Source organism: Melanotaenia boesemani, chromosome 15, assembly GCF_017639745.1.
Source record: "Melanotaenia boesemani isolate fMelBoe1 chromosome 15, fMelBoe1.pri, whole genome shotgun sequence".
NCBI classification, from domain to species: domain Eukaryota; kingdom Metazoa; phylum Chordata; class Actinopteri; order Atheriniformes; family Melanotaeniidae; genus Melanotaenia; species Melanotaenia boesemani.
In genome coordinates this window covers 8,220,387-8,245,659 of record NC_055696.1, presented here as the reverse complement: position 1 = coordinate 8,245,659, position 25,273 = coordinate 8,220,387, and the positions used below count along the sequence as shown (strand labels likewise).

The window sequence follows — 25,273 nt, the reverse complement described above, 5'->3', positions numbered from 1 at the left end:
CGTATGTAATCCCCCTTTCTCGGCCTAATATTGAATTTGCATGTGGCACTGCATTATTTATTTATTTATTTTACAAGTCGGTCTTGTTTATTTTTAAGCTCACATCATTTTGAGAGGTGCTTTAATACCTTTCTGTAACATTTCTAAAGCTCCCGTTGCACAGCAGCTTATTGTTTCATCCTCTTTGATGGACCTGCTTGCATCGTTCTCCTAATTTAAAAAAAAAAGGCTATTCATAATCCTTTAATGGAAAGTGACTGAATAAACTGAGGAGCTCAAATATAACTCAGTCAACTGCTGGCAGATACATACATGAGCTGAGATGGTAGCAAAAGTAAGAGTTTAAAATAAGTTACCTTTGCATTTTACTAAAAATACACTATGCTGTTTATTAACTGTTTACTGTAGATGCTAAATCTGGAGTGTGCCTACCTTAAAAATTCTTTAGCGGGTTTTTATGCCAAGGGAAAGGGGATGCAACATAAAATAAAGATACCCATATGTAACATGGAGTAATTTGTTGTCCCATGTGGCAGGTGGAATGTAAAAATAAAAACAGAAAATACTATATAAGTGGAAAACAATAGCAAGTCTAACTAACTAAGGTTCAAATAAAAAACAAAAACCTGATTGTACTGAATTTAAAACACACCAGAAGCAGCACCGATAACTTACAAGACACTGCTTACAAAACTAACAAAAACTGCTCTGAAAGGAGACAGATATAGCTGGCCTAAATCTCTAATAATTACAACAATTACACAAAACTCAAACAAAAAGCCTTAAAGGCTCAACACTGGACCAGAGAAGCCAGACACAAACCTACAACTTTCATTTAAAATACAATTAGAATCAAGCCAGCAGACAGTTTCTACAAAAGTGGCCAAGCTGTCTACCAGAACACAGCCGCCACTGGATAAAAAGGGATGACACCCCCCTTTTATCCTTGGAAGGAGGCCTCAGCAGCAGCGATTGTTCCAGAAAGCAGCAGCAAACCAGGGGGCAGGTGAAGAAGGTGTTACGATGTAGAGTCAGTCCCAACCAGGTGATAACACACAGTGATTTGCATATAAGATGGATTAATTAGTTGCACAGGTGACTTGGTAAAGTGATGTGCGATACCACTCATTTTTTTTCCAATCCGATACCAAGTAAAGTACAAACCAGTATCAGCGATACCGATCCAATACCAATACTTTCTGCAGAAACTTAAAGTATTTGGAAAATTACTTTCAAAGCAGCCTACACTGAGGGGAAAGGAATTGATAGTTTATAGTTTTTATAAAATACTTTGTGACTCAAAATGAAATTACCAGTAAAATGCATAATTAAATATAAATGCCACAATAATTGCATATGTTTGTCAACACCTATATATTGAAATATTTAGTTACCATCAGTCTAAACAAATGAAAGGGATTGATGTTATTGTCTTTCTATCCTATTAAATATAGCATCAGTGGTACACAGCTCCACATTTATCCCTCTGAATAGTGGTTTGTATCTGCCTGCAGCATCAAAGGACTCCAAGAGTGACATGTCTCGCCCTTGCAGCACCTGCTCCGCTAATTTCCTCCTCTTCCTCATAATAATTTAATTATATGCTATGTTATAGTTAACTTTCAGATGTTTAAAGAGGATTGTGGTGTTGCTGCAACACCTCTATGTCTTCCATCACACATCATACACCACACAGTTGCTGTTCAGCTCCACATCTGATGCTACGAGAGATGCGCTGCTGTGCCCCTGTGCTGGGCCATTTCACATATGAATTTGGCAGGCAGGAAAAAAAAAAGTAGTTCCTGCAATCTGAATATAATTTAGAGAAAATCCTGATATTAAAGATAGTTTCCACTGTATTCCACTTCATGATAGACAGTATCTTACCCCAAATCAGTGATGTAAAATATTGATATTCTAACATGAAAATTGGCTCTAAAGCATAAAAAGCTGGTATGAGTAGTATTGATATTTTGGTATCGATGCACATATCACTAGTTAAAGTATTACTGTTACAGTTTGCTTTTGTCTGCAGGCTGTTAGAAACAGAGCTGGAGTTTAAAACTGGAATATCTTTTCTAAGCCATGCTACTGGTACTGGTGGTACTTCAAATGTCCTATAAATAAAAAATAAAATAAAAACCTCAAAAACCACAAGGTGTGGCAAAGGGCAGCCCAAAACTGAAACTGAAGCCTAACTTTTTTCTTAATTTATCCTGTTATTTAAGAAAAACCTGATCAGCATGGACTCTGATTTTATCTGTTTCTTTCCGGGCGGTTAAATATTCATGGCTTTCAGAGGATGAATTGTAAAACATTTTATCCTCTGATAAGGTTCATCGTTGCTGTTTGTGTCAAATTATATGATTTCTAACATACAGCAATGATGCGATACTTGGTAAGCATTTCATGCTGCATTACTTCATGCTGGCATTGCAACTCAGTGAACATGTTAGCATGCTCTTGTTAGCATTTGGCTCAAAGCACATCTGCTTGCACAGACACTTAGTTCTGTTACTGCTGTTCTTTAAAAAAAAAAAAAAAAGCCTGTATCTGCATTTGACGGCTTTAAATTATGTTTTTCTGCACCTTTTTTCCCTTTAAATACTTCAGATATGGTCACACTTAGAGTATATATAATAATTATAATATATATAATCATTTATAACCTAATTTATAACCAGATAAACATTGTTCACTCACTGAGGTCAGATGAAGCCTTGTTCCTACAATCAAACCTAACAAAAAGCTCTCTGCTACTCTAAGATTTATCTTTAAGAACTGATTGACTCAAGGGACAGTCAGTTCATTACCTTTTATGAGAAACTACAAAGAGCTTTAAAGACTGATTAAGAAACAAAATAAATAAATAATAATAATAATAATAACCTCAATATTTTTTCATAGCATTGCAGCACATTATGTTCCGGATCCATTGTGTAATTCCTGCCACATGGTTGTATTGTTCATAAGAGCCAGTGTCAATACTACATGACTCAGAGCTTTGCACATTCCAAAGACTAAAGCCTTGGATATTAATGAGCACTGTGTCCTCAGCACCAAGGCAAAAAGAACTGGAGCAAGAAATTACAAGCACTTGCCCATCCTCCTCCTCCTTTGCCCCTCTGCTTCACTACCTATGTTTCTCAGTGGGTTTCATCACCACTGGAGGCATGAACACTTGATTCATGAGGCAGATAAAAAAAAATAATAAAAAAAAGCATGTGTGTTATGGCCTGACTCTTGACATATGAACACGGCACACATTTGTGACATGGTGCGTCTCCAGACGACTCCTCCTCTCATCTGATTGCAACCAGAAAATGACCTAGTTTCTGCAGGCTTTTGGATGTGTTTACACACAGAACACTGATGACATTGTCAGTCAGAAAGCATCACTCTCTGCAGCAAGGAGCTGGATGCTGTTACTGTAACTAAAGCTCAAATCCACCTCCCATCATGATGAAATAGTCTGCAGAGCCGCACATCCCTGCTGTTTTCTGACTGCATGCATGATGGTGTTAATGGCTATTGATCCTCCTGGCTGGCAGGCGGCCAAGATATCCTGATGGTTTTATGTTATATATTTATTTTTGCTGGCTTCTGTTATTACACTCCACAAAGGTTTTCGTTCTCAAAAAAGGTGTACATCTCTATTTTCTCCCTCATCATGAATATTCAGGAAAGGTCAAGTCCTTGCTCCCCTTCTGAGCTCACTATCCCCCGTGACTGTGTCCTGAATAATCTGTCCCTGATTCATCTCTTGTTCCACAGCTTGTTCCTGCCCCAGCAGAGGTGGGAGGGGCAGGCCTTAATTGGGATTTGTTTTGTTCAACATCTGGCCATTCATTAGTCATAGATTTTAATTTATGTGTCAGTTGCATCTTATATCTAAAAGCATCTAGTGTGCAGATTTCTCATGTGTATCCTCATCAGAGCAGGATTAAAGCATAAAGCACTTTGTTAGACTGAAAACTCATTTCCTTCTTTATTGAACCTGATATCTTACAGCTGTTATTAAAAGAAGACATGGTGTGCAAACAACTTCTCTGCTTCTTGTGTTTAATTTTCAAATCAAACCTCTTGCAGTGATGCAGACAAAGACAAATGGATCTTCAGGTTTTTAAATTTCTGTATTCAGGTTGGAATCTTCTCCAACTTTTTCTTGAAAGCTTCCTCCTACTCTTCAAAGTGGCCTGTAAACTTGACAGACTGGAAGTCTGTCAAAGGTCTAGCTCTACTTTCAATCCAGAGCGTGCTGAGCTACACTCCACTGCCCCCCTGACAATGAAAAGGAGAAAGGTATAGAATATAAATTGGGGGTTAAGAATGGATAGAATGATGCAGTTTGCACGTAGAGAGCTTTCAGCTGAGAAAATCTGTCAGGCTTAAAAAAAATAGAGGGTGGAAGAAAAATATTTTATAGAGTTTTTTTTTCTAATGTATCCAAATATAAGAAATTAGCTTGAAGTAAAGTGCATGAAGAGCTACCTCCTCTAAACCAGCTGACTGACAGATGAAACTAGAACAGTTCAGGCGCTCAGAGAAAACTACTCGACCTCAGAGGGTTAAATACAGCCACAGCTTTATGTCCCTGCAGGTTTTCTACTGTTAGAGTTGAGCTGGGAGAAAAGCCTTTTACAAACTCATTCTGGACAAGTTACTGGTCAAACAAGCATAGCCCGCAGCACACACATGCTAATTTTAACTCTGTAGGAATAATGTTTACACATGGTTGGCCAGTTTGATGAGGTGAGGCTGTGTGGCAGCACGTCAAACTAGTCTGAAAGATGTTCTTCAAAATGTTATACAATATTAAGCATTATAATAAATTTACAAAACAAATCCTCAAATGACTGCATATATAATCAAATCTGATAAAAGTTTGCATCCTAAATGCAGAGAAAAAAATATTTAGCAGGTTTTTCTTTATTCTAAGCAGTCAGGCATGTAATTCTTCCAATTTTTAAACACACTTGAGCTTAAAAAGATTAAAGCCATCAAACAAAAATGGAGAGATGGGATTTAAATTATGGGAAAAGCACTCAGCGGTACATTGTTACAGCTATCCTACAATCAAAACCCTCATCATGTATTATGAACAAAATGTACTTGATAGAAAATAAAACCACTAATGCTACAGAAAAATAGCCTCAGTGAGCTGTGTTGGGTTATTATAGCAGGGTTGTTTTTATTCCACTTAACCCCAACCAGCTGATCCTGTCACAGTAACTCCAATAGTTTGTGAGATAATTATCCAGAGAGGAGAGAAGGAAGAACACTGGATTTGCTGAATAGTTATTTAAATATAGTTGCATCAATGACATAACAATGCAGCCTTTTTAGCTTTGTATTAACTAACAAGGTTTAGAGATTTAACCAGTGGTTTATGTGTTTTTTTTTAAATATATTCTTTTACAAACCATTCATTTGTAGTTTAGCTGCTCAGTGTTTGTTGAGTGAATTTAGTTTAGTAAAAGGTAAAAATCCTGGATCACCTGAACAGTGTTTCCTGTTTCCAGATCCATCAGATGCTCAGCACTGACTGAATGGATTTGTTTTTGTTGTTCTCTGATGGAAAGAAAAATGTCATGTGAAGGGTGAAGGTGCCAGTATTTCTGTGTGTGTGTGTGTGTGTGTGTGTGTGTGTGTGTGTGTGTGTGTGTGTGTGTGTGTGTGTGTGTGTGTGTGTGTGTGTGTGTGTGTGTGTGTGTGAGAGAGAGAGAGAGAGAGAAAGACAATGCTGATGCCAAAGTGATTGATAACCCTCCTCTCCAAGCTGAAGCTCAGTCTCAACCTCCTCAGCTCTGTCCTGTGTCATGCCTGGTTGCCATGGTTACTTGAGCTCTTCATACTACAAAATGGGGAAAGGGTGAGAGATTTTCACCTCCTCTCATTTATGAGATGCTTTTGGAGAGCTATCCCAGAATTACAGGGGTGTGATGACTGATCACTGAGCAGCTGAGCAATGCTTGAAAGATTTTTTTTTTTATTATCGGGGGGGGGAGTGTAGTCGTCCCCTCAAACTTATCTGTGAAGTAGACCTACAAATACAGCAGTACTGATTATGACTGCAAACTCATTTTGCTCCCTGTTCACAACTTGTTTCCATTTCCACTAAGTGATCAGTGAGCGCATGCCAGAGGTCGGCTCAGTCTCCATTCTGCTCTTTGCAATAATGACCTCTAGTGGTTCCCTTGAAAACAAATAAAAATGAGCTCTGACTCGCTCTGAGTCTGTTTGGAGGATGTCAGGATGATGAAAGACGTGATACTCTTGTTATTTTTTATTTTATTTTTTTCCTTTTTTGTCTACGATTGTGCCAAAAAAAGACGTGATCTAACAGACTGCTGCATTTACATAAAGCCTGATCATCCTGCCAGCAACATCAGACATTAGACAGAAGTTAATTTTTTATTTACATGATAATGGTTTGAGTCCAGACAGACAGGCACAGGAGTAAACAAGATGAGATGGGTTAGGGTGTGATAGGATGAGGAGGGTCAGATTTTCAAGCATGTACGTAAACTCTGAGTTTCCACTCTTAAAGACAGCTGCATGGCCCAGAGTTGCCTCATAAAAAGCTCTTTACAACCCTCAACTCATCTGCACTTAACTCTTTGAACAAGCAGTTTTTGATTGGCACCTTTTCTTTTTATTCACTGTACTGCCTTTAAAATGCTTAAAAGACCAAAGAAGTGGAAACCTCTGAGTCATAATAAGACCTGCACATGTTCTGGCTCTGTACTGTTGTTGCAATAATGGGCACTGATGGAAGTCTGACCTACTTCGAACATTTTATGCCCTGGAAAAGCTGACCCCTGGCAGGCAGAGAGGCAGTCATTAGTGCTCCTGCTAGTTGAACACTAATAAAAAAAAAATAAAAAAATGAATAAATGAAAATTTTAATTTTCCCAGTGCCACATGCAAATGATTTTTTCATGAATCATTAATTGCATGAAAATGAATGACAGCTTTGAATTGGTACCAGTATAATGTTATGAGATAAATATAACATTCAAGCCGACAATTGCTTCCATTACAGAAAAGCCACTTACAAAACAGCAGACTAGCTGCTGCTATGAAAATGGAGCTATAAAAAGATCCAGGCAGGAAAATGAAATAATCAGTCCTCACTCAGTGCAAATCTTACACAGCACAGGTGGTAGACACACTTATTAAGGATTTAATTCAACATGAAACTAGTTTAAATAAAAGGAATAAATTAGGGTTGTAGTTTCTGTGGTAATCCTTTAAGCCATAGCCAAAAGACAAAAGCATATATGTACTCCTATGTTGCATCTAATATGCCCCCCCCCCCCCCCCCCCCCACACACACACACACATACACACACACACCACCACCAAAAGATAGCAAATTTAAATTTCTTGTTTATTTCTTTCACAAGCACAAGCTGCATTCTGAATTTTTACCAAGGAAAATGCAAACTGGGTATCATAATTATAAATACATTATTTGCTTAAAGGTCTCATATTATATTATACAATTTCATATGGGTGTCAGAGGTTCCAACAACATTGCTTTTTAAAGCGTATTATCCCAAATTCAGCCTTGGTCCTTCACTTGCCCAGCAGAGGGCAATGAACTGACTTTTCTTTTTCCTTCTTTTTGGGGATTTTGATACAAAACGCATCTCTTCACTTCATGATATATCAGCTCTAATGAAATAAATTCAGCCCTGACTTGAAAATGCTTGCGGAAGCTGAAAAACACAGGTCCTGGATGACTTAATAAGCCTCTAAAAATCTTGTTTCATTTTCATTGCTAAAGGGCCTTTTTATGATTATCAGAGGTCATCTGGTGAGTCATTTTTATGTCTGTCCTTTTAATCACCACATTACATAATCCAACACTTGCTGGTACAATCCAAGACTACGCAAACTCAAAACCCACCAAACGTCAGCAAGGACTACACAGATCTCTAGTGGATGCCTGTTGGTCACTTGGTTTACAAAAAGGGAAGTGGCAGGTGGAGTTTCAATCAAACTATACCCTCATTTAATACCTCAGTGAGATGAACTGATTCACCATCTTATGTTTGACTGATTAACCACATTAGTACAATGATTCACCAGACTACTGAATGAGATCACTGTGACGGATATGACTCGACAGAGAGGTATCCTGTTATTACACATCCCTGCTGCCGTGCTGCATCATTTTCCAGGAAATGTTTACAAAAGATAACAAAACATCAGCAACACCAAGACATACCTGAAATAATCAAAGCTGTGGATAACTTTCTCTCTTTTTTTCCCATAAAATGAATAAATGTTGCAAATAAAAATTCGAATGGAGCAAAAACTTAACTTGCTTTTCTTGCAGATGAGCTTTCACCTTGTTCCTGGACCCATCAGAAACTTAGAGGGGACACACTATCATTCTGAAAGGTATGTCTAGCCCTGAAAACGAAACAAAAAAAGAGAGGGAGTTTTTCCCTCTGGAGAGTCATTCATCAGAACCACAAACTACACAGACCGAAATCAGTGTCGACAAATGGTTAGCAGATTGTGTAGGTGTGTTTGCTCTGTGTCAGATGTCCAATAATTGTTATTCATAAATGTCATATTTTTCTTGGATTTTGGAACAGAAAAAACAACAAATAAATTCATCTGTCTTCTTTTTTATACATAAGAAAATGAATTCTGATGAGTTTTCTAGTAAACTAAATTAACTCTTTAAGCTCTATTGACCAGACACAGTCAGTAGAAAAAAATAACAGAATAATGGTGTTTACTTTCAACTGTTGTTCAAATACTTGGGATAGTTTAGATCCTAATGCTCACAAAACAAGATAAAGTTGTTTCTTTTCTTTTTTTTCTTTTTTTTTTTTTTGAGAACATTAATGTTCAGAAAGGTGATGAATAGTGTTATCTTCGGTCAAATAAAGAGAGGGAGGGAAGGGGGTTGTAACTTGATGCACAGGTACCACATTTATGCACGATACTGGCTTATAAAAGTCAAATCACTGACTTGTACTTTAGCACTGTAATAATCTAACCTTGAAAACTTTAAAGAGGACATACTGTTCTGTGACTGTGTTTCTGTGTTTTTCTCCTTTCATTTAGTGTTGTTACTGTAAAAAGTCTAAAATGTTACAACAGTTTAAACCCAAACCAAAAGTAGTCATTCTCTCCCACAGAAAACTCTGTGGACCAAGCTTCTGCTTTCTTAATGTTGCCATGTAATTATTGTGCATGCTGTTAGCCAAGCTGTAGTAGCAAAAAGCTGACCAGTCCTCTTTCAGAAAGAGGTAACTTAAAAAAAAGGGCAGCTTATTTATTTATTTATTTATTGTTTGTTCTGTTTGTTTGACTTATTTTGGACCATTTTATGCTTTGATAATAGGTTCCATGGGTGTGGTGATAAAGCAACGCTTTAGTGCGAGATTTCATTCTAGCTCACTTTTAATTCCTATTTTCAAAGTGCAGCTGCAGAGAAGCTCCACACCCCGCTGCTTCATTCTCTTTCTGCAGTGTGACGCAGTGCTCATTGAGATCTTTTTCACTTTTATTGAGAAGACTCTGAGAACACTTACAATTACAAAAACAGAGGTCATCATGTTGGTTTTCTTTTATAATCTAATCTAAAAAGGACTAAGCTTGCCAGTTTCAGAATAAAATACAGCTACATGTTTTTTTCTTGTAAGAAATCTCCTCTGTGTCAAGAACAGCGCGACTGTTCCACCACTGCTTATCAGTGTTGTTATATTTTGCATTTAAGCGCATAACAGCTTGGCTCCTTTAAAACCAGCTGTTACCAACACTTGACACAGTACACCAATGTGATTCCACTCATTGTGCCCCATTTATGTGAAGATTTCCTTCCAGTTTCAGTGTGAGGGCAGTTTATCGCATAAAAGCTGCATCTTGGGATCATTTCACCCACTGCAACAAACAGTTGGCTGTGTCTGAACATTACAGATGTTAGATGACTTCCAGACATCACTGTGTTTTAAGTTTCACTGCTACAAGTTTTTTTAAATGGTGCTGGGAGCGGTGGAAAAGCTCAGCGACAGCAACCAGCGCAAAAAGGAATTATAACATGACTGGGAGACATACAGATGGAGGCTTGAACATGAGATAAACTGGGAGGATTAAAATATTGGACTTTCTTCTTCTTCTCATCGTGGCAGGAAAGCCTGAAGCTGAAGTCAGCTGCTGTGCTGACTAGAAGTCTCTGCTAGAATAACGCAAGCCTTGCAAAATCCATATCCTCTCAAAAAGACTATTGTATGACAGCTGGGAAAAAAAAACACTGAACACTGGTGCTCATCCAGCTCTCTAAAGCTGCTTCCGATACCAGGACAGATGGAAAAAAACAGACACACCCATCCAAAAGCTGTAACAAAGCATGACGTTTGAACATATGAGTGCAGCTAAGGCAATGTTCTGCATCAGTTTAATGAGACTTAACAATCTTACACAGTAGCTCAAGCCTCAACAGTGACAGTACCAGAAAACTTTGTAAAGGCAAAATCAACAAATACAGCCCATAAATATTCAACATAATACAGCACACAATTTGCTTTCATAATCCCTTAATGCCACATCAATTCACACTTAAATAAAGACAAAATGCAAATGACTCTCACAGAGAGTTTCACATAAAATATTTTCATTCTTCTACTGTATGTCTCAATGGTAACAGATGCTGCTAAACTCCATTTAAATTATATTTATATTGCAGAATCACTTCTGTGTCATCTTGTTTTCTGCCACTTTTGTTTGTAGCAGATTTTGTCATTGCAATGTTACACTTTTAAAAGTATTTCAGACTGAGCATTTCACAAATGCGTGTTTGAATATTTGATCATGTTAAGTGTAAATTAACTACAAATTATGCTTTTTTTCAGTTAAGCGGCCCTGTGTAGGGATGTAATACTGGGATGTGCTCTCTCACTAAATAGAAGTAAGAATTTGCTTCATTGTTGTTTGATTTTTCAGTTACTTATTATTTTATGCAGCTTTTAGGGGAACTTCCTTGAAGACACCAGTAATTAATACGACCAATCACATATTATATACTAATGAACACTGTTTCCTCCTGTTTTGAGAAAGCCTCTCATTGCCAACATTATAATGTTCTCACAGTTAATTAACTGTAAGAAGGACCAGTCTTGTTACATGAAGTGTTCAGGCGTGCAGTGTTTTCTGTTCACTGTGCCTCGGCTGTGTTCATCATAGACACGCTGGCCTCGTATTTTCTTTGCCTCCTGCGCCTCCACAGCAGGACAGCCAGCAAAAGAAGCAGCAGGAAGCCCAAGGATCCCCCGATGAGTCCTGCTGTCAGAGGCAGGCTGTTATCCGTGGGCTGGTACATCATACATGACCCATCACTTTGTCCAGCTTCATTTACAGCAACCACACAAACTTCTGCTATGTTGTCTATTTTGCCTGCTGTGCCACTCCTTTGGTCTCTTCCAAATTTCTGCCTTTCTTGTCCTCCTACTGTCACAATATAAGATGTGACATATGATAATGGTTCACACCACTGAACCACAACTACTGACCCATTCAAGGACACAGATTTAAGGATGGGCTCTCCTGGAGCCTGATCAGATAAGGTGAACCCCGGACACAAGCAGCCGGTGGAGGCTGACAATTCCCTACAAGGGATCTGTCTCTCACGGCAGCGATCATAGTCACACCGCTGCAGGGTTCCTTTTGGAGACGAGCTGACAGCAGAAGAGGTTGTATCTTCATAGTCATAGTAAGGATCTGTGACAAGCCCGTGACCCCGGGGATATGTCCCTGTAGCTCCGGATGTTGTTGGCAGCGGACAGCAAGCTTTGATGGAAAGCAGGCATATGATCACAAGGGGAAACGGAAGATTCCTCATGGCAGATGTGCTGGAAATCATAAAAAGTTACATTTATTCAATAAATGGTAAAAATCAGTTTTTCCCATATGAATGAACAGTATTAGCCCGCTGGGATTACAGCTATGTGCATTTTAAAGGACAGACGCTCTGTTTGTCTCAACATACTGTACTGTTATGCTTCCACTAACTGCATCTTCTAGAGATTTTATGACAGCAAATGGAAGGACTGCATCCAATAAATCAAATTACTTCAATATATGCTGGTTTAACTTATCTAAAAAACAATCTCCTTAACTCGGAAGCAAAAACATTTTCTCAAAGCCAGACCACACTTTTCAGAGTAAACAAATGACAAAATGTGGACACTTAATTAGTTTTATAACCATGTGGTTTTTGTCAGTGATTTAGAGTCCTGTTTACAGAATTGCTAGGAATAATCCTCGTTTGTTAAGGTTTGGAGGTACTCCAATCTAAATCAGCATTCCGTGCAGTATTGCACAACAGGTCCAAGTGTCTACACCCAGGAGCGGGCCCAGCCTAGTCAGCTGGATCTGGTTACTGGCAAAATGTTAGTGAGGTTTCCAAAAGAATCAAGATAAAGGTGCCTGAAGTATGCTTAGAGGTGAGCAGGCAAAGAGAAATTACAATAAAGACCCTTCAAAAATCTCCATAAAATAAGACAGAACATAAATGCATGAAAGCCGAGCAGCAGCCCCCAAACTCCCTCCACAAACACTGTAGCTTTAAAGTCATGAGCTTACCTGTGGCTTCAGTTTGTACTCTTTATCAGAATCTGAGTCAGCTTCTTTTCCCTGGTTTTGCCTCCACTTGCTCCCTCTTCTACTCTTGCTCCCACTCTTTATATGTTTTTTTTTCCTCCTGCCCAACAATCACCTCCTTCTTTCTTCCCTCCCACAATCTCCCCTCTCATTCTCGACCTCTCTACACCAGCTCCACCTCCCTCCTTGCTAAATACTTCAGCAATGTGACTGTGACTGAGTGACTGTGCATGCTATTAGTGGGATTACTAGTGTTCTGTTAGTGTTTTTTTTTAATTCAGACTAAGCAAACCACAGGGATTCTTGTTGCATTCTTTCACAGTGAACAGTTTATTCAGAGCGTGTCTCACTTTTTTAATGAGCACTTGTTCTCCTTTTTAGGGTTGAAAGAAATGAAATAGGCTTTTGAAATCTCCACGTCAGGCCCTTGATCACATTTGGGTGAGAAGTTACACCTTTAACCATTCACAGATAACAGGAATGATTTATAACTGCTGAGTTGAGCAGTAATTCATCAAAATGACAAAAGTTGCTAGTTTATTTCCAAATTAATAACAAAAACTTATAGAAACAAGAGGTAAAATAACAACTGATACAACAAAGTTCATCCAAAGAAGAAAAAAACTGTGTGCCAAATACTGTTGACACGACAACTGTGGCTGAGGCCCATCTGTTCGCTCATATCACCATAAAGCCTTCAAAACTGAATGAATTGATTGATTGTGCCATGCTCCTGTTAAAGTATGCAGTTGTAATGTTCCAGTCTCATATGTAATCCAACAGGAACTAATTTGTCGACAAGTATGACATTATGAACATCTGTTTCCCTCATTTCTTCAATAGTATGCATATTTGTTAGCCTAGATGCTTCTTCTTTTCTATACGCGATGTGGGTGAGTAAATGCGTTTCGCACTCAAAGCAGAGAATGTGGGTGTGTAAGTGTGATGAAAATGCTCATATTTCCATGCAGGATATATGTGGGCATGTTTATGTATTGTGTAATATGGATTTTGTTTATGTGGGTTATTGTATATGAATGCAGTACCTTTAAACACAGGCTGCGTCTGTTTTTTTCTCCACCGTTAAATGTTTGCTTTAGCTCTGAGTCAGTCAGATGTGGGTTCATAAAGACATTATTAACAATGAACCCATGAAGAACTGAGAGGTACAAATGTATAATCTTAAAGGGACAAAAATAGCGTGAATGGCAGTGCAGTGTGAGCAATTTAGAGATAGAGGTGTGTTCACACAAAGAGACATTTCAGTGGAAACGATACGTATTCAAGCAGATGGTAAATGTTAGATGACTCGTTGCATAACATCACGATGTGCCGCCCCTGTTTGCCACAGACACACCACATCAGTTTTTCCCTGAGTGCTTCGGCTGGCTGGGATCATGGGACTGCTATCCTCATCAGAAATGACTCCATGAGGAATAAATTATTTTTGTATATGAAATGACAACAATCCAAAGGAGTACTATGAAGTCCTGTTATGGCAGGACCAGAGGAACTTCAGAAGAAACAACATGTCTGACCTGTGATGTAAGAAATAATCATGCTAACTTTTTTGGCTGAAAAAGACATTTTTGTTTTTTCTCATGGTCATATACAGTCATTAGGATTTTTCATTGGCCTGAGGGAATAAAAAAGGAGTAAACTAAGGGGCCAAATTGGCCCACTGTCTCCTTGTTTGGGGCAACTCATAAAATGGAAAAAATTCAACTTTATTTTATAGATACCATTTTTTGTGATGAATACAGGCTAATTAGGGCACACATTCTTCATAACAATAATATAAGTTCAACAGCACAGTTGAACTTAGCAGATAACATTACCCAGTTTATTTTTAACATCAGTCAGGTTGAGCATGAGAAGGGACTGTGAGTTTTCTTGCCTAAAAGGCGCCATTTTAATGAGAAATGATGAATGCCAGATCTCTCTTTCTCTCTCTGTCTCTCTGTTTTTATAACTTAAAATTACATACTTTAGCCTCCAAGAGGACACACATATAATTACAGGCAGCTGTGAACTTGGGAAATGTGTTGCATGTCTTTCAGTTATGCTGGGTGTGTTGGACGTTCATTAGATTTTATGATGGATTGCACTGACAAAGGACAGGTCATCTAGTATCAGAGTTCAAGATGTATTTAACCAATTTCCCAACTTAGGCAGGTCAAGACATCTTTCACTTCAGCAAAGTCTGTAGTTGTAGATGTGAGATGCACTGTTTATCTTTTTCACAGAGTCTTTACAAACAAGAGGTCAATACCCCAAGCAGACTTTGTACCCTGAAATAATAATTTAGGAGGTTTTCTCCTCAAATGGCTGCTGCGCTTCAATGTGATGCAGAGCAAAATATTCCCTGTAGCTTGACTGTCAGGCTAATAGGATTCAGGCTATTTTATTTATTTATTGTTTGTTTGTTTGTTTTTTAATTTTGCAATCACGTAGTCTTAATTTTTTTTTTAAATGGACAATTATTCGTAAGTTCCAAACCTAACTAAACAATATGTTAACTAGTTAATTTTGGATTAGATAGTTAAAATCAGTATGTCTAATGATTTATAACAAAAACTGCAGTTTGTAGCATTTTAATTTTCTTCTGAATGTAGAGTGGATGCTGAAATGCAACACACTAGTCCAGCACCATCAACTGTCCTGCAGGTTTTAGATGCTTACCTGCTGCAGCATACCTGATTCAAATTAAATGGTTCTCCAACACCTTGTTTTCAAGTTCTGCACAGGCATGTTGTTAAATGCAACTTAAGGGTGAATCGAGTCTGAGTCACAGAGTTGACTCCCCTTCTTTACAAGGTTGTTCTTTTAATTCACTTTCCTGTTCCCTTTAATTGGTTAATGCCCATTTAAATGTCATGGGTTGAGGCGAAGGTAAAGACCCAAATGCAGGCTGACGAAGAGGCAGGAAGCAAAGTTGAGGTTTTAACAACACAAAACTAGGCTACAGGGTCCAAACTAAACAAGAGATGAAGACTTCAATGAACTTACAGAGAATAAATGAAATTGAGGATTATATATACCATAGACTGTATATAAAAGGTAAATACACAGAGGTGAACTAACAAGTAACAGGTGAAGACAATTAGCAAATTAAACAAGACACACAAACAGGAAGCAAAAACCAAAACCCACAGATCATGACATTAAAGGGGTCTGTATTTGTATGAGATTTAGCCTAAACTGCAGTTTGACTTTAACTGGCTATGTTAAATGTAAGGAATGCAAGCACACAGAAACAAGAAAGCTTTGTTTAGCCGTACTTTAAAATGTACCTAAATTTAAGAAAATACAAACATATTTTAGAAAATAATACATTTTAGAAAAAAACATTTTAAAAAAAAGCACAAAACATGCAATATAGATTATGTAAAGCTGGTGTAATGTGCCAGCTGGCTTAGACACTATTTATTATTTATTCCATTTGCTGTCCTTTAGTTGTCTTTTGTATGCACACAGTTGTAGAAAATGTATATATTATTTCACTTCAGTTCATAAATGCTAAACATAACTGTCCACTGCCAGTTTGAAATGACAAATAATCAATTAAAAAAACAAAAACATGTCTTTATTATCAATATTAGTGAATTATAAAAACTCCATTATATTTTACTCCATTATATAAACAAAACACTTGATGCACTTGAAAGCACTAAACATTTATCAGTATCACACAAAGCCCAAATGAAATGAAATAAAATAAAATGCTGAGTTTTCTAAATATGTAATATTTCATGTAGAGTATGACATATAAAATGTGAAATGTCCATCTGTATGCCAAAAGAGAAAAATGTTTTGACTGCTTATGTCTCGCCTGAAGAGATTTTAGTGCCTTCAAGTCTTGACGCAGGGTGAAATTAACAACGTACCGCTCTAGTTTGACGTAATTTATATGCGACAGGCCTTTGCGTATACAGCTCTGCAACAGCGGCTGGAGCTGGCGAATGTACGTCTAGGACTGTGACATTAAAGTATCAGAATTATAAATTTGGGGCTTGATTGACACGGGCAAGGACCACCAAGCTATTGCTCCTGCAGAGCCTCAATGTTTGCAGTTGTACGTTTTTAATCGACTAGAACTGTTAGTATTTGCAACACTAGCCTAATGTTGGCGAGCGGAGCCAGGCCCGTCGGAGCGTCGCATCTCACCGTGACTGCATTGTTTTTATCAGTTGAACAACTGATGCGGCAGATGTGATTGGCGACACTCTACTCTTAAACATAACCAAAGCTAAGATTTTGCAGTTTACAGTTCACAAGGACTGGGCTGTGTGCAATAAAAAAATAAACGTTAGCATAACTGGTAAACCTTAGCTGACTGTATCACAGTTAGCTAACTTCATCTTAATGACTTCCAGGCGGACAGGCTACCCAGGCAGCATGGATTCTTCTCCATCAAGTAGTGGCCACGCTGGAAACCGTAAGCAAAGTATAATAAACATTCCCGACAGAATTGACTCATGTTATGATCGTAAAGCGGACAAGAGTGGATATGGAGCCCTGCTGGGCAGCATGACGGTAACGTCGCTCAAATCCCGTCTCGCTCCGACTATTCAGACAGCCATGTCCGCTGCAGTGGACACTCTGCTCGGCGAAGTGGTGCTTGTGCTAAACGAAACTCAGCAGGAACTGTTGAACAAAGAGCAAGAGAACGAGAGACTCAAAGTGCGGCTTGAGGTGTCGGAGAGGGAGCTGAAGACTTTACAGGAGTGTCTGTGCAGCGCCCAGAAACTCATAGACCAGCTTCAGGTGTCATATACAGGCCCCCAGGCAATCAGTCAGTCCGTATTTGCCCCGTCGCTGTCTTCCCTGGCCTCGATGGCTTCAGGCTTGGACAGGGACCACCAGAACCCCAGAAATGTAAATGGAGCTGGTGTAGACTTGGGTCTAGGTGGCTCTGTGGATGAGTCTCTTCATGGTTTTGAACCAAGAGATGATTACAAAATGTGCCAGCTTTCAATCCAACCAGATGGTTCGGTGACTAACCACACTCTGGACTCCTTTTCATCCAGCACATCTCATATGTGCTCAGATTCCAGCAGACCAGGTAAAGCTCACATCCATGTTTTCTTACAGAATTCATATACATCTCAGAATGAGTGCACCTAAAAAGAAACATTTATCTAGATGTATAATAACTTCAATATTCTGTGTTTCGTGTTGTTTTTAGATGAGAGACAGCCTCAAGGACCAGGTGGAGCCTCCAGATTTGAGATCAAAGAGGAACAGGGACCAACTTCTGGCTCTGGTCAGCCCAGCAGGAAGGAACCTGGATTACCTAATGACACCCAAGATGGAGAAAGATCATCCCATAGTGTGGGAGATATTGGATTTGGTCAGTGTGGAGGAGAAGGAAGCTCCCAGCGTTCTTTTACTCACCCACTACGTCAACAAAGATCTGTACGTGATTGTGGCAGTGCCTTGCAGCAGGGTGGACTTGATGGACAGAAAGCTTTGGCCAGGACTTCAGGTACAGGTAGAGGAGACAGTGTTTCACCAGGCAGAGCAGAGGACTCTGCTGGACCTTCAGCCGCTGACACAGCAGGTGAGCCCTCTGCAGATCGGCCTCACCACTGCTTAGAGTGTGGAAAGACCTTCCGTCTGATCTCCAGCCTGAAGAAGCACATCCGCATCCACACAGGTGAGAAGCCCTACCCGTGTGGCGTCTGTGGCCGTCGCTTCCGCGAGTCTGGGGCACTCAAAACACATCTGCGCATACACACCGGTGAGAAGCCGTACTCTTGCTCCGAGTGTGGAAACTGCTTCCGCCACCTGGACGGTTTGCGCAAACACCGACGCACGCACACGGGGGAGAAGCCTTACGTGTGCGCGATCTGTGGGAAGCGCCTGAGCCGGCTGCAGCACCTCAAACACCACCAGCTCATTCACACTGGGGAACGACCGTGCTGCTGCCCCTTCTGCAACCGCACCTTCAAAGAGCCTGCAGCACTACGGAAACACGTCCGTACGCACCGCGAGGAAGGTGGTCACATGGGAATTGGCCCCAGTGATGACACGGACCCAGATGCCATGGATGATATTAACAACCTCCATCCTGCAGCTCCATCCCCTCAGATGAGGTTTGGGGAGTGGGGGGCCGAGGAGGAAGACAGCTCAGTTGTGGACTGTGTTTAAAGGTTAATAAAAGTGGTGTGTGACCACGTGATTTTAACCCCAGTTTGGTTAATATTTGAAACATTTATGTGTTACATGTGAAAACTTTTTCAAATATCCACTACGCATTCTTTAATTCACCTCTAGAGACTTATCAAGCAGCAGCAGACATGAGCAAATTGTTAACGCTCCAGAGTTAAAGATCTACCGAATTCTCATAATGAAACTTTGGGAGTTGATTGCAGAAATTTGACGAACATAAACTAAAATGTTTTCATCGGCCGGACTACGCCTACTGCTGTTTGATTGTCTTCCACTTAATGTTAGTAGAGACACCCGCTTTGTTTACTTTGACTCAGTGGAGACGAAGATGGTGTCGGCTCAGGCTTCATGTAAGACACAAACCGCGTACATCGTGTTTACAGGGCAATTCAGCGGAACCACTTATCCCTCTGTTTGTCTTTTTAAAAAGAACGGAAGTGGAAAACAATTTTAACAGTGTAGATGGGTATGAAAAAAGGTAGAGAAATTTATCTTTCAAATTTACTTCACATAATTAGTAAATCTAATTTATTAATAATTTAATCAGAAAGTCTCCCGGAGACGGGGAGCAGGAACTGATGAGGTTGATTACCTTTTGGTTTGAAGGCATCAGAGTGACTTGGTAGAGGGAAGATGGGTTAAAATCTCAGTTATATACTGTGGAGCTGAACCATAAAAGCCTTTTTAAAAGCAAATAAAATAAAATTAGTCTTGTATCTGTTGGCCAGTGCAGCTGCTTTTTTTTTCCTGCATCATTCAGTGTTTCACAGACTAATTTTGTTGACTGCTGTGGACCAAATTTATTATTTCAGTCTTACTTTCATTTAGTTAAAGGGAATTACTTGCCAGCCAGCCTACATATTACTAAAGTTTGAACTTCATAAAGTAATAACCTTTTTTTACCCTAAGTAATTTCACACAATATTAATCTTAAATGAGAAATATAAATCAAAAGTTGAAATTTGACTTCATTCTTTTGTCGTGGCTGCTATTTTATTTAACTTTTCCATTTTAAAATGATGTTTTTTGTGGTCAAATGAATTAACAAAATTAGGTTGAAATGTAATTCTGATTATTTTGAATGCAAAAATAGATTAGTTTATATAAATCTATTTAACATAATCTTTTAAAAATGTTCCAATAACGAATTGTAAATACACCACGTTGACTTGTGTAAAATTAACTCCTTTTTTTGCCATTTTCTAAATGGTATTTTTGAGCCCTCAACCTTGCTCATAATTGGAATCTAACCCATTTAATCCATATTCATGTATAAATCAATGGCTAGATGTCAGATTGATCCTGGTGAGGAAGTTTGGAAAAATGAGTTGCATTGTTATGGAATTAAGTATGTTGATATAGCTTCAGTTTTCATTCTGTCTGTATCCTGTCATCAGTATTTTCAAACATCTGTTTAAGGCTTTATTTGCAGATACCAATTAAATCCGATATCAATGCAAATCGAATCCTTCCATAAAACTAAAGTGTTAGTCAACATTACTACATTGACTAAACAAAAATCTAGATTAAAATTCACAATAAACACTTATTAAACTGCACATAAACCAGTATCTATGACTACATTTGTCCTGCGATGTGTGTGTGTGTGTGTGTTTTCACGAAGCATGAGCCAGACCAGCACCCAACTCTGCCTTATCTGTTCCCTCTGCAGAGCCCTTATCAGTCACACTGCTATCTGGGTGAAGTTATCTCTAACATGAACAACAACCATCAGCACATGTATGCATTTGTTTAGCAAAACATTCGAGATTAGCAAGCATTGGCGTGTAACTAGATAAAGAGCCTAGACCATTTCTCCCATCTGATTAGTGTCTATCTCAGACCACATCTTGGTATTTCTTTAAAGCTGCTATTGCTAAGCTGCTATCTAAAAAGCCTTTCATTTTCAGGACTGCTAATAATGTTGCTACTGGCCAGTTAGAAGCAGTTACTAGCTGAGAGATTTGCATGGTCACGCCTGTTCCTCTACTAGGCTCATGTCCTCCTCTGTATATAAGAATGGAGTTTTAGCCGTTTTATTTAGGGAGGGTTATTATGTGTAGAGGAAAAAAAAAGCTAATTGCGACAACTAATGTGCTTTGAAAACATCACTACGCTAACATAGAGTGTAAATATATAAATGTATCTGATCTAACATTTATTCCTGGTGCTCTGATGGCATTTTTCTTCTCAGCTTTTTGAGCTCAACCGTCTAGTGTTAGTTTACAGTTATACTGATGTAGTAATGCCCATGTAACGACTGCAGTATATGTATATTTACAAGTTTAGTCAATGGAAAAGACACTAAAAGTGTTCAAAATTTAAGTCGCTGTATATCCAGATTACAATTTGCCAAAGTAAACTCTAACCAGGTAATCATATTTATTGTGTTTTGTTTTTGTTTTTTTTTATCACTATTATTATTATTATTATTCCACACTGGGGGACCTCTGCATGTAGGTTCAAACAAAAATGGCATTACTCTTTTAGAAGTTGACGTTAAATGTGAAATGAAAACCTTTTGTATGCGTCAGTGTTACATTCACATTCATGCTGTTACCTACTGTAAATGTTACTATATTAAAGGGCCTTCTTTATACTCCCTCTCTTCTTGTGGTTGATTTTATTTTGTTAACTATGAAGAGTTAAGAAGAGTTTGCTGTGAAGTAATGAAGATTGTTAGCAGGATTCTGCATCTGTTTTAAGCCCAAAAAAATTGTCAGCTCATCAGTGTGGCTGCAAGTTGACACGTAATTTAGTTGCATAGTGTGCATTGGCAATGAAGTTATTCATTTATTTATTCAATCATGACTGAATGATGGTCCGAATGAAAGTCTGTGTTCTCCTTGGAGGAAAGTTTCCACACCGACTGAAACATTGCCCAACAGATTGTGTAGGTGTTGTGGTCACACCCAAACACAGAGCTCAAATAACACACTGCTCATCTCTCAGTGCTGAGTAAGGACTGCTGCAGTCACACACATACAAGCACACACAGAAGCTCAGCAGAAACACCTGAATGTGTGATGGCATCATGCTGCATTTCATCCACAAGGCCGTAGCATCATTATGTTGTATTTGTGCTGCTAATTCATGAAAATTTATGGTTTTCATTTCATTTAAAGGAGGTGAAGTGATGCAGCACCACATGAAATATCAAGGTTCATTCCACGGTGCGTTTACATGAAGACAATAAACTCAGCAGTTCAACTAGATCAGTGGTTCCCAGCTTGTTTTTCCCTAGAAACCCCTTCATGTAGCTACTAAAAACTCCTCTTTTTTCCTTACTTCCTTAAAAGCTGTCTGGAGCTTTCTAATCAATGTGCCTTTTCCCGTTTTGGATAAGTCGGTGCACCAGTCGTCCATCAGAAGCTGCTGTATATTGATAAAGCTATTGTTATTTCCATTGAGCTTGATACCAAGTCTTGCAGTTTGGAATAAAAACAAAACAAATGAAATTCCCTTTTTAAACAAGTAGCAGGGAAAGGTTTAACAGGAATACTGGGAAATAAAGTTTCTATTAATTAATACTGTTTCCATTCTGTTGCAACTTTTATCCCCATAATAAACGTATCTTCTATGGCATCAACAGTTAAAGGTGTTTTTATTTTTAGGTTTTGCAACATGGTTGTTTATCTCCTCTGTTTCTCTCATTATCTTCTGGCTCAGTGTGTAACATTGAGGTCTCCATTTTCAGAAGGGAAGTAATTATATTGTACTAACAAATACTCACGGATGGCTTTTGTACGACCTACAATGTGTTTACATTATGTGTGTCAGTGTGTGTGTGTGTGTGTGTCTTGGCAGCCAGTGACACAGCGATGGCGAGCAGCTCAGGCAGAGAAATGTGAGAGCGGCCTGTGAGCTCTGCAGGCTCATGCAGTTATTTCCTCTGCGACTGAAAGTAAACACTTTTTTCCTATTATTTTTTTTCCTCTTTTTTTTTTGCAGAGGAAGTGACTCAGCTCTCATTCTGTCCTCTTTCTTTTTGTCGTTCAGTCATTCTTACTCTTCACCCATGTGACCCTACGCACTGCCTGACCCCTGCACCCCCTGCAAACTAACTTTCCCCAGACGAGAGTCACAGCTGAGGATATCACTGGAATGACGTGAGGCGTCAGAGCGGGTTTCAGCTCTGCAGACTGCCTGGTGTCACTTACTGTCTGACTCTCATCTGCTTCGATGGGAGTGTGTGGCACATTAGTTGGGCATTATTTAGTGATTTGCACTGATACTAGAGATGCTGCAGAGATGGAAACAACACAACGGCCTGCATTGCAGGCAGAGCAGAAGTTTTTACTTGCTTCTGTAAATGATAACATGAATTTATACACTTCTGGTTTATAACAAACCTTTTCTACTTTCTACATTCATAAAATTCTGTTATTATTTCCACCTTGAAAATAAAATATGAGCGTACATGCAAAATACGTAGCTCCTGAAGTTCACCATCATCATCATAGCTTTGTCTGGCTTCATGACAAGGATGGATTGGTTACTGAACAGACCTACTGGGCCCAGAGGCCCAGAGAGTCAAGCTTCACATGTAAAATGTTAATGAAAAATACACCTGCTGGCTACAAAGAGGGCGGCACAGTGGGCAGAGCTAGAAGGTTCCTGCTCATTCTCCCTGTGCTGCCTCCTCTGAGGGCCCGGGTTCCCATCCTGAGCATGGCCGTCTGTCTCCCTGTGATGGACTGGTAACTCGTACCCCGCTTCCCACCCAGTGCTGAATAGGAAAAGTTCAGACCCTTAAAATCAATAACAAAAAAAATAGATGGATTTCTGCAGAAAGAGATTAATAATGTTCAAGAAGTGGCAAAACAAACAGCAGAGATGCAAAGTGTCAACAACAAAGAGAGAACAATGTTAAAGAACCACTGAATAATAAACTTTAAACTGGTTTTAAAATGGAAAATGACCACAAAGATGCAGAAAACAACTATAAAGAAACATAAAAGGAATACAAAGAGAAATAAACTGGTTATATAAAGACAAAAATGACCACTATCAAGAGAGACATAACTAAAAAAAAAAGCAACAACTATATAAACAGGTGAGGGCAGGGTCAGAGGGGTAGCACCTGGGGGGGCATGGGGATCCCATAAAATCTAACTGGCCCCTCGTGCTCCCCAAGAATAGACTATCAAATTCAAACATTTAGTGTAAAACTGCTTGATCATTCACCAAATGCAAGGGAATGCAGCATGTAATGTACTTCTAAGTTATTCCACATGAACACTACCATGTTCTTGGTCATATTTGTCTGTTCAGACCATAGACTGTAGGTCCACATTTACATTTTATGCAGAGGATGTACAAGTCATAAAACCAGCAGATGTGAAAAGTTGCTGATTTGGCTCAAAGTAAGCTTTTTTTTTTTTATTATTTACAATGAATAGGTTATTTTTCCTTTTTATAATCTATTTGTCTCTATGGAGTAGCACAAGAAACACGTATATAAACAAATGCAACAACAGATAAGAAAAATGTTTTAGAAAGATACAAACACATAAAAAGCCAGTTTAGGATCTGTTTCAGTCTAAAAGCTTCTTCCTTTTTCTATAATACAGCTCCCTCATATCCAGGGGCCACTTGTCTCATAACAATGAAATACAATTGTCTAGATTCAAGGTCTTTACATTACAAGTTTGTCAAAGGATTCATTTATTTTAACTTTTATGGATGAAAACTGAAATTGAAATTTAATTGTATATATCTGATCCATATTTCTATTTTTTTTTACCTTTATCTATGAAGAAATATGATTATCTAAAATTTATTTAAGTGAGAACTGCATCAAAGAGACGGGTTGATACAATCTGTTGGTTTATGGATTGACATACAAACACCATCATATAGAAGTGGGCTGATTGAACTGGATTGAAATGGATTATAACTGGTGTAGATTGAGCTTTATCTGAGAAGACTTGTCATGAACTGGCGTTTTACAAATAAAACTGAAGTGCATTTTAAAGAAAGTGAAAGCAGAAAAATCCCCAATACACTGACTTAGGAAAATCATGTTTCTGCTGATTTATTTATCCTTTCTTTTGTGAATTAGCCAAATATCCTCAATCAGCAGACAAAGAAAAGAATAAAAAACTACAACTGGAAGTGCTGGTGCTGACCTCAGCCTGACCCTGATGGTCAGAAACATGGAGGACACTTTAATGAAATGTTATAACTGCTTGTTGCTTCAGCGCTAGATCAGTAAGGTAATAATAGATTTTCTTTTTCTGCAGGTGTTGATTTATCAGTTTCCATAGCTCAGTCATATTTTCACATAGCCTACATTCATCTAAATAGACACAAAGGTGTATCAGGTGATTTATTACAGGCTCGTGACAGTTTTTGTGTGTCAGAGTGACACACACAGCTGTGCAGCTGTGATTTGCAGAGTGGGGTCTGTGCGGGGGCAGCAGAGCTGAGCAGAAGAGAGGAGGAGGTGCTGGGAGAAATAACCAACAAGGAA

General features: G+C 38.7%; 2 protein-coding genes across 4 annotated transcripts; one reads left to right on the top strand and one right to left on the bottom strand.

Moving 5' to 3' along the window:
* Window positions 1-9,514: 9,514 nt before the first annotated feature.
* Window positions 9,515-12,706, bottom strand: LOC121653863 (LRRN4 C-terminal-like protein). Its single transcript, XM_042007592.1, has 2 exons — window positions 12,607-12,706; window positions 9,515-11,873 (listed from the first exon to the last, which is right to left on the bottom strand). The coding sequence occupies exon 2, from the start codon at window positions 11,861-11,863 to the stop codon at window positions 11,180-11,182; it is 684 nt and encodes a 227-aa protein (XP_041863526.1). The 5' UTR covers window positions 11,864-11,873; window positions 12,607-12,706; the 3' UTR covers window positions 9,515-11,179.
* Window positions 12,707-16,527: 3,821 nt separating this feature from the next.
* Window positions 16,528-21,397, top strand: si:ch1073-224n8.1 (zinc finger protein 814). 3 transcript variants are annotated; one of them, XR_006013002.1, is made up of 3 exons: window positions 16,528-17,689; window positions 17,813-19,164; window positions 19,360-21,397. XR_006013002.1 is itself a non-coding variant. In XM_042008996.1 (2 exons), the coding sequence occupies exons 1-2, from the start codon at window positions 16,990-16,992 to the stop codon at window positions 18,775-18,777; spliced, it is 1,665 nt and encodes a 554-aa protein (XP_041864930.1). In that variant the 5' UTR covers window positions 16,528-16,989; the 3' UTR covers window positions 18,778-21,397. The 3 variants fall into 3 exon arrangements, 1 of the variants encoding a protein (XP_041864930.1); XR_006013001.1 differs by having other exon boundaries at window positions 17,813-19,171; XM_042008996.1 differs by having other exon boundaries at window positions 17,813-21,397.
* The last annotated feature ends 3,876 nt before the right edge of the window (window positions 21,398-25,273 follow it).